At 47.4% G+C, this 17,458-nt stretch overlaps 1 protein-coding gene across 1 annotated transcript in view; it reads left to right on the plus strand.

The window, feature by feature from the left end:
• The window catches only part of ALOX5 (arachidonate 5-lipoxygenase), a 37,712-nt gene extending 25,599 nt beyond the window's left edge, over positions 1-12,113 (plus strand). Inside the window, exons 9-14 of the mRNA XM_048516255.1 lie at positions 457-543; positions 1,580-1,758; positions 4,087-4,208; positions 8,141-8,241; positions 10,147-10,317; positions 11,428-12,113. Coding sequence (XP_048372212.1) covers positions 457-543; positions 1,580-1,758; positions 4,087-4,208; positions 8,141-8,241; positions 10,147-10,317; positions 11,428-11,607 — 840 coding nt within the window. The 3' untranslated portion in view covers positions 11,608-12,113. The remainder of the gene's footprint in view (positions 1-456; positions 544-1,579; positions 1,759-4,086; positions 4,209-8,140; positions 8,242-10,146; positions 10,318-11,427) is intronic.
• The last annotated feature ends 5,345 nt before the right edge of the window (positions 12,114-17,458 follow it).

Below are 17,458 nucleotides of genomic sequence, written 5' to 3' on the forward strand. Positions count from 1 at the left end.
GTCCTTGCCACAGCCCTGCCCAGGAATGCCCCACCCCCAGAATGCCCGGCCACGCCCCCGTCATGCCCTGCCCAGCTCCATCGGCGCTACGCCACAGTTTGAAATTTTTGGATCCCACCACTGAGTGAGAGTCCCTGGTTCATTTAAAAATCTGTGTCAGAATTGTGTGTTGTTTGTTTGATTTGAAGACACCAGATATTGCTGACCGGACTGCTCCTGCCCACTAACCAGACAGAATTGGAGGAAACCCTCCCCGCCTAGCTTTCTGAAATCTAATTCCACATGAAGTTGAAAATGAATACATCTGTCTTCATTGTTCTTGCTGGTATTTTATGCAGCTCATACTGATAGGAATTTTTTACTTCAGGTTATGAGGTTTGTTGTGTGAAATATTCACCTTGGGGATGAATCATGTGACTCTGGTAAAGTTGTAAGGAATATTTCATTGGTTTACAGCTCCTTGTCCCCCATGTGCGGTTTACAATTGCCATCAACACTAAAGCAAGGGAGCAACTTATCTGTGAATATGGTCTATTTGACAAGGTGAGCCGGTTTTACTTTGATCTGTGTCCTCAAATCTTTTTCTTTGGGCTGAAGAGGAAAGAAGTATGTTACTTCAAACCCCTTGCATAAGTGAGGATCTTTGACACAGGCGAGCCCATGGGGTCAGGACCGTTGAGGGTATGCATGTCAAGAAGGGAAAAAAATCTTGGAACTATCAACTAAGACGCCCAGATCCCTTTCTTGGTCTGTGACTGATAGCACTGACCCCTGTAGCGTGTATGTGAAGTTTGGATTTTTTGCCCCCATGTGTATCACTTTGCATTTTGCTACATTGAACTGCATTTGCCATTTCTTAGCCCACTCACCTAATTTATCAAGGTCCGCTTGAAGCTCTTCACAATCCTTTGCGGTTCTCACCACCCTAGCAGGAGCAGCAGTGGCGTAGGCGGTTAAGAGCTCGTGTATCTAATCTGGAGGAACCGGGTTTGATTCCCTGCTCTGCCACCTGAGCTGTGGAGGCTTATCTGGGGAATTCAGATTAGCCTGTACACTCCCACACACGCCAGCTGGGTGACCTTGGGCTAGTCACAGCTTCTCAGAGCTCTCTCAGCCCCACCTACCTCACAGGGTGTTTGTTGTGAGGCGGGAAGGGCAAGGAGATTGTCAGCCCCTTTGAGTCTGCTGCAGGAGAGAAAGGGGGGACATAAATCCAAACTCTTCTTCTTCTTCCTCTTCTGCCTACATAATTTGGTATCATCTGCAAACTTGGCCACCATGCTATTCACCCCTACTTCCAGGTCATTTATGAATAGGTTAAAGAGCACTGGTCCCAAAACTGCCTTCATCTGTGGCACATGAGGGGGAAGAATTTGCAGTGATCCTCATAAAGTCACCTCCTCCATGCTAAGCCAGGGCTGTGTAAGAAAGATGCCAGGACCCCAATATGGTCAATTGTCTACTGGCGCAGTCTCCTTTCCTCATCTTCCATGTTTGGAACACAGTATCCCGACCTCCATCAGGAGCATTCATTTACAGGATCATAAAACAGCCTTGGCTTCTTGTTTGTGTATCAAAGGCAAATGCCACCGGAGGAGGCGGTCACGTGCAGATGGTCCAAGGAGCCATGAAGCACCTCACCTACAGTTCCCTCTGCTTCCCTGAGGAAATCAAAGCGAGGCACATGGAGAGCACTGAGGAGATCCCGTACTACTTCTATCGGGATGATGGTACTAAAGTCTGGGAGGCAATAAAAAGGTAGGGGGTCATCTGGAAAACAAAATCTGGTACAGCATGCTGAGCCTCTGGAAGCAGGAAGCAATGATAGTTGAGTCCCTTAGGTTCCTCATGTGCTCTTGTGGCATTCCCTCCTAACATCCCATTTCACTAGGTAAACGTGAAGGTTCTCTTCATGTAGCACACTCTGTCTTGTTTGGCTGTACACAGTGGTGGGATCCAAAAATTGTTGTAACAGGTTCCCATGGTGGTGGGATTCAAACTGTGGCGTAGCGCCAATGGGGCTGGGCGGGGCATGACAGGGGCGTGGCCGGGCATTACGGGGGCGGGGCTGTGGCAAGGACGCAGCTGCTGTGCCGGTCCTTGGGCGGGAAACGAATGCACGCAGGCGCAGGCAGCCACGCACGCCGGTGCACCTCCCACTAGACTGCTTCAAGTTCTGCGCGCTACCATTGCTAGCAACCGAGCTTACTCCCAGATAAAGGATCGCGCTTCCGTTCTTCACATGAAAATAAGTAGGGTTTAACAGCGCTTAACAGGGTTACCTACACTGATTCCTCAAAACTAGGTCTTAGGTTTAATGCTAATAATCGAGCCCAGCAGCCCAGGCCAGCCTAGATGTGGGGGGTGGATGGGGGTGACTCTGTTTGCGCGTGCCCACAGAGAGGGCACTGAGTGCCACCTCTGGCACCCGTGTCATAGGTTCGCCACCATTGGTATATAGTGACACACTCCCAGGAGGTGGAGGGAGGACCAAACTGGCAGTAGGGGATCAAGAGAGATGCAGAATCATTTCTGTGGGTTCTGCGGGTGGAAGAGGTCCCAGGGTTCAGCTCTTTCCCCATTTTGGTTCGAAACCTACATATGACTCCATGTGCAGATCAGGAATGTTGTTGATACGCTGAGGACACCCAGTTATGTATCACATTGATTAAATCAGCAGTGTCTGAGTGTCATGGTCAAGTGCTGAGGGAATAACCCAAAAGTGAATCCAGATAACATAGGGATGTTGCTAACTGCTAAGATGTCTACATAGACTAGTATGGCACTGAACTCCACAGCAGCAACACCTCTCGGGAGTCTCTAGCCTCCCTCCTCTCCAGCAAGATGCAGGGTTTTTTTTGGGAAAGGTAAAAGTGTTAGAATCACAAGAGTAATTGTGTTCAGGGCTGCTTCCACTGCCAGGGTGATTTTCCATGGCCGTCAGGCTGCAGATGTGATCCTGTGTGAAATCGACCTTGCAAGGGAGATTGCGTGTAGCTGAGGAGGATGAGGAGTTTGGATTTATACACCACCTTTCTCTCCTGTAAAGAATCTCAAAAGTGGCTTAGAAACCAGAATCTCAAATCAGCTTAGAAACTCCTTCCCCTCCGCCAGTGGTGGGATCCAAAAATTTTAGTAACAGGTTCCCATGGTGGTGGGATTCAAACAGTGGCGTAGCGCCAATGGGGCTGGGCGGGGCACGACGGGGGCGTGGCTGGGCATTCCGGGGATGGGGCATTCATAATTTCTCTGTTACTGTAAAAAAAACTCTTACTGTAAAAAAAGTTCCTAATTTCCAGCAGGTATCTTTCTGTCCATAATGTAAACTCATTATAGCAAGTCCTATCGTCTACTGCCAACAGAAACAACTACTTCTCCTCTAATTGACTCCTGTCAAATACTTAATCCTTTCAAATACTTAATTTTGTTTCTAGAAATCAAAAGGAGGAGACTTTCCTTAAACAAAGAACTTTACCATATTACTAAAACATGTTTTTAAAACAGCCCAACAGGGAGAATTATCCTGTTTTCTACCTTCGCTAACCAGCCACACAGGAAACAACAGGACTTTATGATTTTTGGACCTAATGGAATTTCTAACGGAAAAGCGGACCCAATTAGTAACCCCCTCTCGGCACACACAAATAATTAGTAACCCACTCTCGGGAACTGGTGAGAACCTGCTGGATCCCACCTCTGCCCTCCGCAAACAGGCACTTTGTGAAGTAGGTGGGCTGACAGAGTTCTGAGAGAACTGTGACTAGCCCAAGGTCACCCAGCAGGCTTCAAGAATACAGTAATCAGTTTTCTCTCCATTCTTAATGGTGATTTCCCTTCAATGGTGTAGCGCCAAGGGGGGGGGCACAATACCCCGGGTGTACGCCGGTGGGGGGCATGGCCATACTGTGCCTTGGTGTTTTGCCTGAGACAAGCTGATACAAGTTTTTTTTTTTCTTGGCATTGTAAAAATGTGGGTGACTTTATCCTAGAGACATTTTATTAACAGTTAGTGTCTCTGTGGGTGAGCCCTGAGGGGAACTTCAAGAGTTTCTGAGAGTGTATCTTGTTTTCTTGCTGTTTCTACAGTTTTGCGACAGACGTCGTTGCTCTCTATTACGATAGCGATGAGACCGTGTGCGAAGATGCGGAACTCCAGGCCTTTGTGAAGGATGTTTATGTTTATGGCATGAAAGGCGACAAAGCATCAGGTGAGATGTTCCTGTTGGAGCCAGAGTTTCTGTCTGCTCTGCATGTGGAGGAATTGGAAATTCTGAGGTTCCCTTCCTCTTTGAACCCAAATATGAAGACCATTGATAGGGTTGCAGACCATGCAACGTACAGTTGTGACAGCATTTGACCGGTTACTCAAGTAGGCTGCTGTTCTCCAATTAATAACACAGACTTCACTGAAATTTTATGACTTTGTTTGCTCCCCGTCAGGCAGTGGTGGGATCCAAAAATTTTAGTAGCAGGTTCCCATGGTGGTGGGATTCAAACTGTGGCATAGCGCCAATGGGGTTGAGTGAGGCACAACGGGGCGTGGCCAGGCATTCCGGGGGTGGGGCATTTCTGGGCGGGGCTGTGGCAAGGACGCAGCCGCTGTGCTGGTCCTTGGGCGGGAAATGAATGCATGCAGGTGCAGGCTGCCACGCACACCAGTGCACCTCCTGCTAGACTGCTTCAAGTTCTGCGCGCTACTGCTGAGAGGAGGGGCGTAACTAAGGCAAAAATCACATGGCAAAATCACCAATTAGTAATCCCCTCTTGGCATACACAAATAATTAGTAACCTACTCTCGGGAACCTGTGAGAACCTGCTGGATCCCACCTCTGCCGTCAGGTCATATTCACATAGAATGTGCAGTCCGCCAGCAGAGGCACAGTAGTGGGAAAGAGGCCTGATATTTTGTATTGATATTTCAATTTGGATCCATCTGCACTTGTTTCTCTGATGAATTACTTCATCGCATCTTTGCAAGCCCCCAGTACATGTGTACAACTTGTACCTGAAAGTACAGAAAAAGGGAAGAAAAGATATATAAATCAGGGGGTGGGGAGGAGCAGATTAACCGGGCAGCAAGCTGATCTCCCTTTGTGCTGGTACCAGCAGAGGTGGGATCCAGCAGGTTCTCACAGGTTCTCGAGAGTAGGTTACTAATTATTTGTGTGTGCTGAGAGGGGGTTACTAATTGGTGATTTTGCCATGTGATTTTTGCCTTAGTTACGGCCCTCCTCTCAGCAGTAGCACGCAGAACTTGAAGCAGTCTAGTAAGAGGTGCACCAGCGTGCATGGCAGCCTGCGTGCATTTGTTTCCTGCCCAAGGACCGGCGCAGCAGCTGCGCCCTTGCCACAGCCCTGCCCAGGAATGCTCTGCCCTGGAATGCCCGGCCACGCCCCCATCGTGCCCTGCCCAGCCCCATTGGCGCTACGCCACAGTTTGAATCCCACCACCATGGGAAACTGTTACTAAAATTTTTGGATCCCACCACTGGGTACCAGCGTAGATCAAGTTGCTTGAATTGTATGCGGTACAACTTAGGTGAGCACCCTGAGGCCTCATGTTAATGGTGAAGGGTTAACCCTCAGACTAGGCCTGGGGCCTTGGGGCCTTCATGGACCTGGGACAGGAAACCCTTGAGTGGTGCCATGATTCTCGACCCATAGACCAAGCTGCTAGGGGGACAGGAAGCATCACAAAGGCTTGACAAATATGTGACAGCTCAAGCTGGGGTGGCCTCACCCATAAATTCAGGGATATGCAGACAAGAGGAGACCTGACTTCTCTACATGCCACCAAACGCCCACACTACAAATGGGTTTGAAATGGTGTTTGGCCTGCAGGCAAATCCCCTTTGATCAATGTAAATAAATCATCAATCAATCAGTAGACCTTTGTTAGCATAATAAAATACGTATAAATTGATACAATAGGAGGGTACAGGATTTAGATAAAATTATGTTTGCCATCTATAAATAGTTGTACAATCCAACATTCCAAATCATTTACAAACACAGTTTCATAACATAACATAGAACATAAGAACATAAGAACTAGCCTGCTGGATCTGACCAGAGTCTATCTAGTCCAGCACTCTGCTATTCGCAGTGGCCCACCAGGTGCCTTTGGGAGCTCACATGCAGGATGTGAAAGCAATGGCCTTCTGCTGCTGCTGCTCCTGAGCACCTGGTCTGCTAAGGCATTTGCAATCTCAGATCAAGGAGGATCAAGATTGGGAGCCATAGATCGACTTCTCCTCCATAAATCTGTCCAAGCCCCTTTTAAAGCTATCCAGGTTGGTGGCCATCACCATCTCCTGTGGCAGCATATTCCAAACACCAATCACACGTTGCGTGAAGAAGTGTTTCCTTTTATTAGTCCTAATTCTTCCCCCCAGCATTTTCAATGAATGCCCCCAGGTTCTAGTATTGTGAGAAAGAGAGAAAAAAGAGAAAGTTTGGCAACTCATTCAGTTATGGCACAAGAAGTATTATTCAAGAAAGATATAATTTCCTGCTGATCCAAATGACTCTCCTGATGAACCACTAAGGGAAACAACATATTTGTCCTAATTGTATTGAAGAAGGGACAGTATAGCACTATATGACCAACAGAATCAATGCATTTCATATTGCATGCACATAACCTCTCCTGATAGGGAATTTTTAAACGTCTCCCGGGTGTTACTTGAGAGGGGAGCACATTGCATCTTGCAAGCGAAAGTGCTCTACAATGGCTAGGAGAAGTTAGATGTAAATAAATAAATAAATAAATAAAAGTTGGTCCATTTTATCTCCCAGTTGAGGTATCAGAAGTGGCATATCTGCCAGAGGAACATGGGGGGTCAACTGACTGCAGGCGCCACCCATTAGAACACGTGAGGGGTGCCCGGTGGGCCACAGCAGGCTCCTGGCCTGGCCCTGTCAGGCTGCCCAGGACCGCCGCTGCTTTCCTCCGCTGGCTGATCACATGGGGGGGACGCGGCGGGCCTGCGGCAAACTCACGGCCCAGCTGCTCCGAGGGCCGTCCCTCAGCCTAGCCCCTCCAGGCTGCTCCTTCAGTTCGGTGGAGGAGGGCTGTGGCAGTCCCCCCAGGCTGCCCAGGACTGCTGCCTCCCTCCTCCACCAGCTAAGGTAAGTGGGGCATGGGGGCAGTGGGGGGGGCACCGGGCAGCAGCGGGGTGCCATTTTCCCCTGATACGCCTCTGGGAATCAGCTTCCCTTTTTCTTCATCTGTAGACAAAAGGAAGAAAAGTGATATTGTAACCTCTATCTGTGGGTTCTGTGGGGCAGAACTTGGAATGAGTTTGAAACAACAAATTTTAAAAACAAAATGGTTTACGTTCTAAACATATAACATCAAACATCAACATTTAACATCACACTTCAAGGTCCTGTTCAGGTTGCATTTTCAAGTCCTTATATTTTCAGTTTACTGTCCAATGCAAGTCCAATTCTTCTTTGCAAGTGGGTTGGCTCCTGAAGACTCCAAGGGCTTGATGAACAGGATTCACCATGGTGAAGGTTTCCAGGAGAACTCTCACTCATTACAAACATAAAAAGAAACCCTGAAACAATAAACTCCAACATTGACAACGTAGCAAAAATAAACAACTACCTTCCCAGTAGTTCCCAACAACATTGCAGTTACCTTAACAAGGGGTTAAGGGGTTATACAAATCAGGGTCCAAGTCTGGTAGCCTTGTCTCCTCCAAACTACATGAGCTCTGCAGCCTCTTGCTGCTTTGAGTCTCCACCCCTTACAGGGTCAACCCATTCTGAGCATGGGGGTTACAATATCAGTGTAGGCAGTCCTGTGTACATAGAGGCAGAATGCATGAAGCCTGGAGTAATGTGCTTTGTGACAAGAAGTCCTGCTACATTTCTCAACATGAGGAAAGCTCTTCCTTGATGTTTTATAACCCCCCGGGTATCTGCAATTGTTGCATCTAAGGAAAGTTTGGCTTCCATCAGTCAGTTCACCTGCATTGGCTTTGATAGCAAAGTCAGAAGGAAAATCCATGATCCTGTTGATCTGCTTCTTGCTCTTGAGCCAGTCAAAAAGAAAGGTTGATCTTTTTCATAAAGCTCTGGAAGTAGCCAAGGAGTTTTTTTTGCTGATTATATTTCTCCTGAATTTCAGGATTTCCTAAAACAATTAAGACACGAGAGAAATTGTCAGAATATCTCACAGTAGTGATATTCACAACATCAGCGCAACATGCAGCTGTGAATTTTGGCCAGGTAAGGTTTATTTGGATGCAGTTCTGCACCTGACTTACGAACTTCGGGAGTTTCACACTAGATAGATCAGCCCTGTTTCAGGAATCGTGAAGAGAAAGTGAGTTGGCACGGGGAATGCAAAAAAAGAATGCATCCCAGATACATTGAAGAATTAGTCAAAGGAAGTAAAATCACCTCTTGCTAAATTAGCTTCCATGGAGGATGCAACCAGGGAAATAAGAAGAGAGGTAGTCATACCCCAAAATGCTAGTCAAATCTTTTTAAAGTTGAGAGCCAAGAAACACAGAATGGAGCTAAATGTTACGGTGACTCAGTGCTGCTACCAAAAGCAACATCCTCACGTTTTCATTTTCTCTTCCTCATAACCTCTGATGCAACTCACTATAGGGAATGCTGTAATGTTTTGAGTCTCCTTTCCTTTCATGCTACGTAGGAAGCTCTCGGCATGGTGGGGTAGATCCAGTGGTGGGATTCAAATAATGTAACAACCGGGTCCAGTTGAGCGAGGGGGGGCAGCAGCAGCTGGCGGCAAGCCACAGGCCCACCGGCTGCTGCGCCCCCCGGCTCAAGTGGGCCACTGGGGGGGGCACAGTGGTGGGATTACAACCAGTTTGCCGAACTAGTCAAAAAATTAGCTGCCAGTTCTGCCGAACCGGTGCAAACCGGCTGAATCCCAACACCGGGTAGATCAGTATTAGATCAGTAGCATTGCCTCTACATTGCAGCTAGGGGACTGAGTCCTGGGCCACCTGCAGAGATGGTAATTGAACCAGGGTGGCCCAGGAATTGGTTCTCTTAATAGACATCAGTTATCTTTACTGAGGAAAAGAACAGCCACAGGAACAAAGATGGAGTAATGTGATATGTTCTGGAGATAAATAGGTCCTTTACATGTGTGTGTGTAAAGTGCTGTCAAGTTGCCCCGGATGTATGGTTTTTAAGGCAAGAGACTTGATGATTTGCCATTGCCTTTCTCTGCATAGCATCTCTGGAACTTCATGGTAGTCTCCCCTCCAAGTACCGACTAGGGCCAACCCTACTTAGCTTCTGAGATCTGATGAGATCAGGCCAATCTGGGCCATTCAGGTTGGGGGACTTTACTTTTACCATAAAATAAATACTTTGGAAATGCTGAGAAAATAGAAGTAGCTGGAGAAAGTGTGTATGACAGTGGTAGCAAACCTATGGCACACATACCAGAGGTGGCACTCAGAGTCCTCTCTGTAGGCACGCGCGCCCAGAGTTCGTCATGTAGGGGGAGCGGAAAATCACCCCCCCACACACACACATACTTCTAGGCTGGCCTTTCTTCTGAGTAAACCCTCCTAGGATCGTGATTCACCCGTTCAAAGCATTGCACGGTTGCTTCACCAAGCTTACTCCCAAGTAACGCATGCCTCAGAGCAAATCGTTTTTGAAAACTAGAACCTCAGTATTCAGGTTAAATTGCCGTGTTGGCACTTTGCGATAAATAAGTGGGGTTTGGGTTGCAATTTGGGCACTCGGTCTCACTGGTGTATGGGGTGGGGGGGGAGTGGAAGTTTTATATGAAAAGGATATAGGAAACCACCTTATCTCTAACATTTAGCATAAATGTTGTGAGAAGATGAGAACGGAGATAAAGTTATGATTGTAGCTATCTATGTTAGAAATGTGCCATTTTTGCAAAATGCTTTCAAATATTTACACCCTAGAAGCTCTAGTATCAACTGTACGCATCAGATATTTTGCCGATCCTCACTGTTGATGGCTGATCACAAAAACAGCAATTAAGAAGATATTTTACTGATTGTGGTATTAGCTTTTTCTAAAGCTGTGCCTGTAGTATCTGTTGTGCTTTTAAGCATCTTATTTGAACGTAGACTGAGAATCACCTTGCTGTGACCTTGCTTTTCTATGGCTTAGTATGACTGGTGTTCCTGGATTCCCAATGCTCCTCCAACAATGCGCTGCCCACCCCCTACCGAAAAGGGGAGTGTCACCATTGAGTATATTGTGGAGAGTTTACCAGACCGGGGACGTTCGTGTTGGCATCTTGGTGCTGTCTGGGCCTTGAGCCAGTTTCAAGAGAATGAAGTGAGTAAGGCTTTCATCGGTTCTGAGATATTTGCTTGCTTGTATCTGCCTGACCCCATTTCCCTTTCTCTTTCTAGAAAGCCACAAGTCTTCTCCTTCCCGTCTTTCAGTAAAGTTTGTCAAAAGTTGGTGGTGGAAAATGCTGTAAAGTCACAGCTGACAAGGCAACCCCATAGGCAGTGGTGGGATCCAAAAATTTTAGTAACAGGTTCCCATGGTGGTGGGATTCAAACCATGGCGTAGCGCCAATGGGGCTGGGCAGGGCACAACGGGGGCGTGGCTGGGCATTCCTGGGCGGGGCTGTGACAAGGACGCAGCCACTGCGCCAGTCCTTGGGTGGGAAACGAATGCACGCAGGCGCAGGCTGCCATGTATGCCGGTGCACCTCCTGCTAGGCTGCTTCAAGTTCTGCGCGCTACTGCTGAGAGGAGGGGCGTAACTAAGGCAAAGATCACGTGGCAAAATCACCAATTAGTAACCCCCCTCTCGGCACACACAAATAATTAGTAACCTACTCTCGAGAACCTGTGAGAACCTGCTGGATCCCACCTCTGCCCATAGGGATGAACAGAAGTGGTCTGCCTTTGCCATGGGTCTATAAAAGAACATTGGGTTTCCTTGGTGGTTGGGTTTCCTTGGTGGTCTCCCATCCCACTACTAACCAGGAGTGACCCTATTTAAATTCCAGTATTTGAGGAGATTAGGGCCATTTAGGTCAGGACTGGAACATGCTAACCCACACTTTAAAGATCATCTCCAGACAGCATTAACTGCACACGTGAAAATAGACACCTGGGGCCTCTCAGGGCCTTTTTACCAAAGTAAATTCTCTGATGTGCAGACATCCTATTGACATCTTTAGGAAGGACATGCCCGCTTTCCACCAGGATTTTTCATGCATTCCTGGCTTTGCTTGGAAAGACAGGGAGCTGCAGGGTAGAGGCAAGGTACTTGGTGGAAGCTGTCAGAGGGGAAGGCAGAACCTTATTTGAAAGTTGATGGGAGAAACAGCACCTCGTAGTGTGTTTTCCCGTTGCACAGTGAGCAGAGTGCACTGGTGGCTAAATACAGTGTAAGCTTATATTTTTTTGTGTCTCCTTCTAATAATAGCTGTTTCTGGGGATGTATCCAGACGAGCACTTCATAGAGAAGCCCGTGAAAGAGGCCATGAGGAACTTCCGCAAGAATCTCGACGAAATCGTCAGCTCGATCACTGAACGGAACAGGAACAAAAAACTCCCCTACTATTACCTTTCTCCAGATCAGATTCCCAACAGCGTGGCTGTGTGAGCTGAACTCTGCAAAAATCTGAAGCAGCAAGCAGCTCGCGTGACTGGCTGTGCATACGACATCTGTGCATATAACATTGCATTCAACTCAGAGGTTAATCTGCAGTAGATAGTAGTGTAGATTATTTTCAGACGAAATTTAAGTGCTGATTAGAGGGGTTTTCGTGCCACCACTTTTTTTTGCATTCAGTTTTCCATCGATTGTGCACAACCTGTATTCTTTTTCCTCTTCTATGCTTTGCTTTGCTTTCCCCCAGTACACAAGAAAAAGATGTTGAACTTGGCGGGGAGAAAATCAATATTCCCCAGATCTGTTGCCTTTGTGATTTTCACATCAAATTCTCTGGGGAAGTGGTCTTCAACCCAGGATCCAGAAGTGGGCTGCCGGTACATGGATAGTAAGCAAAGAAATTGCTCTATGGCTACCAATCTTGATCCTCCTTGATCTGAGATTGCAAAGGCCTTAGCAGACCAGGTGCTCGGGAGCAGCAGCAGCAGCAGCAGCAGCAGGCCATTGCTTTCATATCCTGCACGTGAGCTCCCAAAGGCATCTGGTGGGCCACTGCAAGTAGCAGAGTGCTGGACTAGATGGACTCTGGTCTGATCCAGCAGGCTCTTTCTTATGTTCTTAAATGTGCCATGTCTCTTGCCACTGTTTGAACGCTTGCTGAGAGGAGCACCATGATCTTGAGGTGTGCTCCCTCTGCACCAAAGAAATACCAACCCTTGACTTATTTCTCCCTGTAGCCCACCTACTGGAGCTTGGCTTGCCTTTCTCTCACTGGCTAGCTCAGTCTGTCACTCACAGCCCTGGTCTTAACATCAGTTAGGTAATTACCTTGACTCCGCTACGTCTTGTCAGGTGACAGTGCTGTCAATCACTTACAGCCCAGTCGGTCCCTTGCTAAGCCAGGTGGTTGAAATGGGTCACAGAACTGGAAAGATTGAAGATTTCTGTGTTATGCAATTTTGGCAGCAGATAATTCTGGAGCCATATTTAAATATTTCTTAAACGCTAGGCACAGGGATGGGCATTTAAAAGAAAATGTATGGGATGAATAGCAGTTTTTCTTCTCATATCAAGGAAAATAGACTGGCAGGGACATTAGGATCCATTTCTGGTACATTTTGGAATAATCATGCAGAAAGATTCAATATCTCCCTAATTAGGACTTTCACATTGTCAACATTTAAAGCCAAATATTTAGGCTTTAATTCGATGATAGCACCATTCTTGTCGGTGTATTGCACTTGAGGTACTGAATCCTCTAATCCAGATTGGCTGAGCCAGTGTAAATGGGATGGCGCAGAATTGCGTAGTTGCTCGGGGAGTAAAGCTGTCCTGATCTACCATTTGAGAGGCAAGATGTCCATTTGGCTGAGATTTAAAGTTCACGCAGGAACGGCTAAAGATTTGTCAGATGTGGGAGGTAGATAAAGAATCAGCCGGACGGTACTGTGGAAGCTGAGGGAGCCGTAGCTGAAGAATGAAGTTTGAAGAAGGTGGAAGGGCTGGATGCAATCTAACAATGTCCAGTTCTTGCAGCAGCCCGAAAGGGAAGATTCTTTCAGGAAAATGACTCATGGGTCTGTGTAGGGAGGATTTCCTGTGGTTTGAGTGTTGAGCTGAAGCTCTTCCCACAAGCTTCCTCATTTTCTATTTTTCCATTTGTTCTGTTTCGTGGCTTCCTCATTCCTTCTTTATGAGTTCTCAAACCACCTTGGATCCGGTTTGAGAAAGCTTGGAGAAACAGAAAAGAAACTGTAGAAACACAGCAGATGAAAAACCTTGTCCTCAAAGGTTCTTATAAGCATTTTCATATAGCCCCCCAATTTATGTGTTACAAGTTAGATATCAACACCTGCTTTAGAGGGCCTTATTGCAGCTCTACTCCAAAATTAGGAAATTCTGTTTGAATGTTTAAGGTAAATCCCTACCGGACTGAAAATTTTAATGGGTGGTGTTAACAGTTGTAAATATTGTTTCCTATTTGTTACATTCTTTTAAATATTTCATGATGTCAGGTTTTATCAGCAAACCGAAGCATGCCTATTTTAATATATTGTGATTCTTTGTCTCTTTAAAAAAATTTTTTAATCAATATTAAAATGCTTGCTAATAAATCAGTGAGATCGTTCTCAAATGGCATTTTTGGCGTATTGATTGCTGGCTATATGCTGAAGATGTTTAATTAAACTGATGAAATTGTTGAAGGCTTTCACGGCTGGACTCAACTGGTGGTTGCGGACTTTGCGGACTGTGTGGCCGTGGTTTGGTAGATCTCGTTCCTAACGTTTCGCCTGCATCTATAGCTGGCATCTTCAGAGGTGTATCACAGAGAGAAGTCTGTTACACTTCTCTCTGGTCGTTTCTGTACGGCGTCGCTGGGGGTTGGGCCGGCGCATTCTGCGCCGACCCAACTCCCCTAGGACCGTTCGCATGAATGGTCCCAGAAACAGCTGGGACGACAGCGCCGCGGAGCGCTGTCACCCGGCCGACCCGGCTTGTCCCTGGCCCTCCAGCGCGTTGCCGAGGCCTGGAGACACGCCCCTGCGCGCCTGCTTCAGCGTCGCAGGGCAGGGGGCATGTCCCCAGGCCTCGTATAAAGGGCCGGAGACCAAGTAAAGATGAAGGGTAGAATTGGAGGGCGCCTTGGAGCCGCTGCTGTTCGCATGGCAGCGGCTCCAAGCCGGCGTTTCCCAACAACCTCGCTCCCCGAGCGAGGTTGGAAAAAAGCCGGCTTCGCGCCGGTTGGGCGGCGCGAGGGCGGCGCGGGTGTGCAGCAGCTGCGCCCCCTGTGCAAATGGCTCCCTGGGGATGGCGTTTTTGCCGTCCCCAGGCCGCCATAAAACGCCCGTGCAGAAAGGGCCTCTGTGATACACTTCTGAAGATGCCAGGCGAAACATTAGGAATGAGATCTACCAGACCCCGGCCACACAGCCCGGAAAACTCACAACAAAGCCCAATCTGATGAAAATCCACCAATTGTAAAAGGCAGCAGCAGAATGTACTGAACTGTTGTAAAATCTTAACAAGAAATTGTAGAGGCTTATAATGATAAATTGGTATTAAACTAGTGCTTATTCTCAGTTCCTGTGAGAATTGTAGAATACATTTAGAAGAAGAAAGAGTTGGTTTTTATACCCTGCTTTTTCTTCTGAAAGGAGTTTCAAAGCAGCTTACAAATCACCTTCCTTCCCCCCACAACAAGCAACTTGTGAGGTAGGTGGGACCGAGAGAGTTCGAAGAGAACTGTGACTAGCCCAAGGTCACCCAGCAGGCTTCATGTGGAGGAGTGGAGAATATGCCTAATTCTCCAGGTTAGAGTCCACCACTCATGTGGAGGAACAGGGATTCAAACCTGGTAGCCTAACTGCTTTAGCCTGACTGCTCACTTCGATCCTGGGCTCAGGGTGACTTGGGTTGAAACCGGCAGTTTAAAGCTGGACCTGACCAAGCTGAGTTGAGCATCAAATAGGCCCGGCCCGCTCCGAACTCCATGTGGAGATTGGAATGGGGCGAGATTGCATTGGCCAGCTCAGCATTCAGCTGCACCCCAGGTCCTGAACTTCTCACAGAGTTCAAGCAGGGGCGCAGTTGCGATTGGGGGTGGCCAGCAATGCAACCCTCCCCCCCCCCCGACCTGCCAAAGTGGTGCCTGGGGTGTGTGTGTGAGCTGTTGTGCTTTCTCCGAGCACCATTTTATGCAGTTAAGCGCCTAGTTGTGGGAGATCTAGGTCCCAGTCCGCTCTGAAGTTTGTTGGGTGATCTCTCAATCCACCTTACTTTGTAAGAAGAAAATGGAGGGATGGAGAACATTAGCTTTAAAAGGGGCTTGGACAGATTTATGGAGGAGAAGTCGATTTATGGCTACCAATCTTGATCCTCTTTGATCTGAGTTTGCAAATGCCGTAACAGTCCAGGTGCTCAGGAGCAACAGCTGCAGAAGGCCGTTGCTTTCACATCCTGCATGTGAGCTCCCAAAGGCACCTGGTGGGCCACTGCGAGTAGCAGAGAGTTGGACTAAATGGACTCTGGTCTGATCCAGCTGGCTCGTTCTTATGTTCTTATGTTCTTAACAGGGCCTCCCAAAACTCCTTGAGGAAAGGGCAGAATGAAAATGTGCTAAATAAATAACTAACCCAGGGTTGCCTCTGCCAAGTAAGCCTCAGAGACGTGAGCCTGATGTGGCTGAAGTGAAATCTCAATGTTTCCTTTCCTGTGCACTGCTGGAAAATGGAAACTTGGTCGCAGGAGGGGACCCCAGTTCTCCCTGAAGGGCATCTTGGTGTCCTATTGTGTATTCTAGTCACCTAACATTTTTCCTTTCATACAGTTCCTCATGTTGTGGTGACCCCCAACCCTAATATCCACTTTACAGATGGAGAACACTGATGCAGAGAGTCTTAGGCAACCCCTGTGAAAGGGTCGTTCGACCCCCAAAGGGGTCCCGACCCCCAGGTTGAGAACCACTGCTCTATCACTTGGTGAATGGTCTTTTTAAAAAAATACAGACTGCCTCTCTGCTGAGCTGCCAGAACCTGCATCCCAAAGAAGGAGTACAGACAGGGGTCAGGGGAGGGATCCCAAAAAGGTGCAGAAGCAATCTGCAAAGCACAAAAAAGGGGAAAACCCTGATCAGGGTTAGATTAATTTGTTATTTATTGAAGTGCTGCACATTTCCTGCGCCTGGCACGTTTCAAGTTCTGAGGTTCAGTTCTTTGTCAAGTTCTTTGTCAGAGTCAAGTTTGTCAAGTTCTTTGTCAGAGGCACTAGAAGAAATTTTGGAAGTATCAGTCAGAGAAACCGTATAAAATATCAGATCATGTTTCACAAGAACAGTCAATGGGTACACACACACACACACACTAATTTTTTTGTTTGTAAAAAAAAATTAGTGTTCCACAAAAATGACACTACGCAATCAAAACTGCCAAGTGTGCAAATAGTAGGGTTAAAACGATAAATCGTCGGGGTCGTGAACGGCAGCCACCATTTCTCTCGCTTGCACAATGGACTGGCAAGAGGGTTCTGCGTACGTGCATTTTTCTCTCTGTTAACAATTTGCTCGCATTCAGCAGCATGCAAAAGATTAAAAGCCACATCCTCTTTTCCAGATAACTCTCTGAAAAGCTGATCAGCTTTCCTTTAACCACAGTGATGAAATAGTGCTGATTGACAAGCTAAAAATGTATTTTTATTCATCATCTGTAGAATGGCTCTCTCTCTCTCTGTGTCTGCTATTTTGACACGCAAGGCTTCTTTCCACCACCAGTGCACCTCAATCCACCCTCGCTACTGTGAGGCTTAGATCTAAGTCTGTTTCAAGCCACCGCTCCCTTCCCAAATTCTATTGCAATCTTATTGAGTTACTTCATTTACATCCCACTTCTCTCTCCATTGGGGACCCAAGGTGGCTTACAACATCCTCTAGTTCTCTTTTTTATCACGTTATGCAGATGCTCTTTTACTGCAATAAAGCTATCCTCTCCTCCTCCTTCCATGTCCAGCGAATAGACTCTATATCTAGACTACCTCCTAGTTGGCCCCCACAGTGCAAACTTCTTGTTTCATTTGGCGGCGGGGAAGGTTCTTTCCCAACTAGGGCCATTTCCCCACTTGCCTTTTGTTGCGCGCTACTCGCTCCAAGTAACACGGGGTCCAGCAGCACTCCCCACTACTGGAGTGGCGACAACGCAGCCGCCCCAATTCTGCCGCCCTCGTGACCCCTCAGCATGCGCCCGTGTGTCTTTTCTGCCCCTGTTCAGAATGGCGCCTTTTGCAAAACCCCGCACAGAGAGTGGGCAGTGGGAAGCATGACTGTGCGCTCAGAAACACCCATGGTTAACGA

The sequence above is a fragment of the Sphaerodactylus townsendi genome, linkage group LG14 (genome assembly GCF_021028975.2).
Source record: "Sphaerodactylus townsendi isolate TG3544 linkage group LG14, MPM_Stown_v2.3, whole genome shotgun sequence".
Taxonomy (NCBI): domain Eukaryota; kingdom Metazoa; phylum Chordata; class Lepidosauria; order Squamata; family Sphaerodactylidae; genus Sphaerodactylus; species Sphaerodactylus townsendi.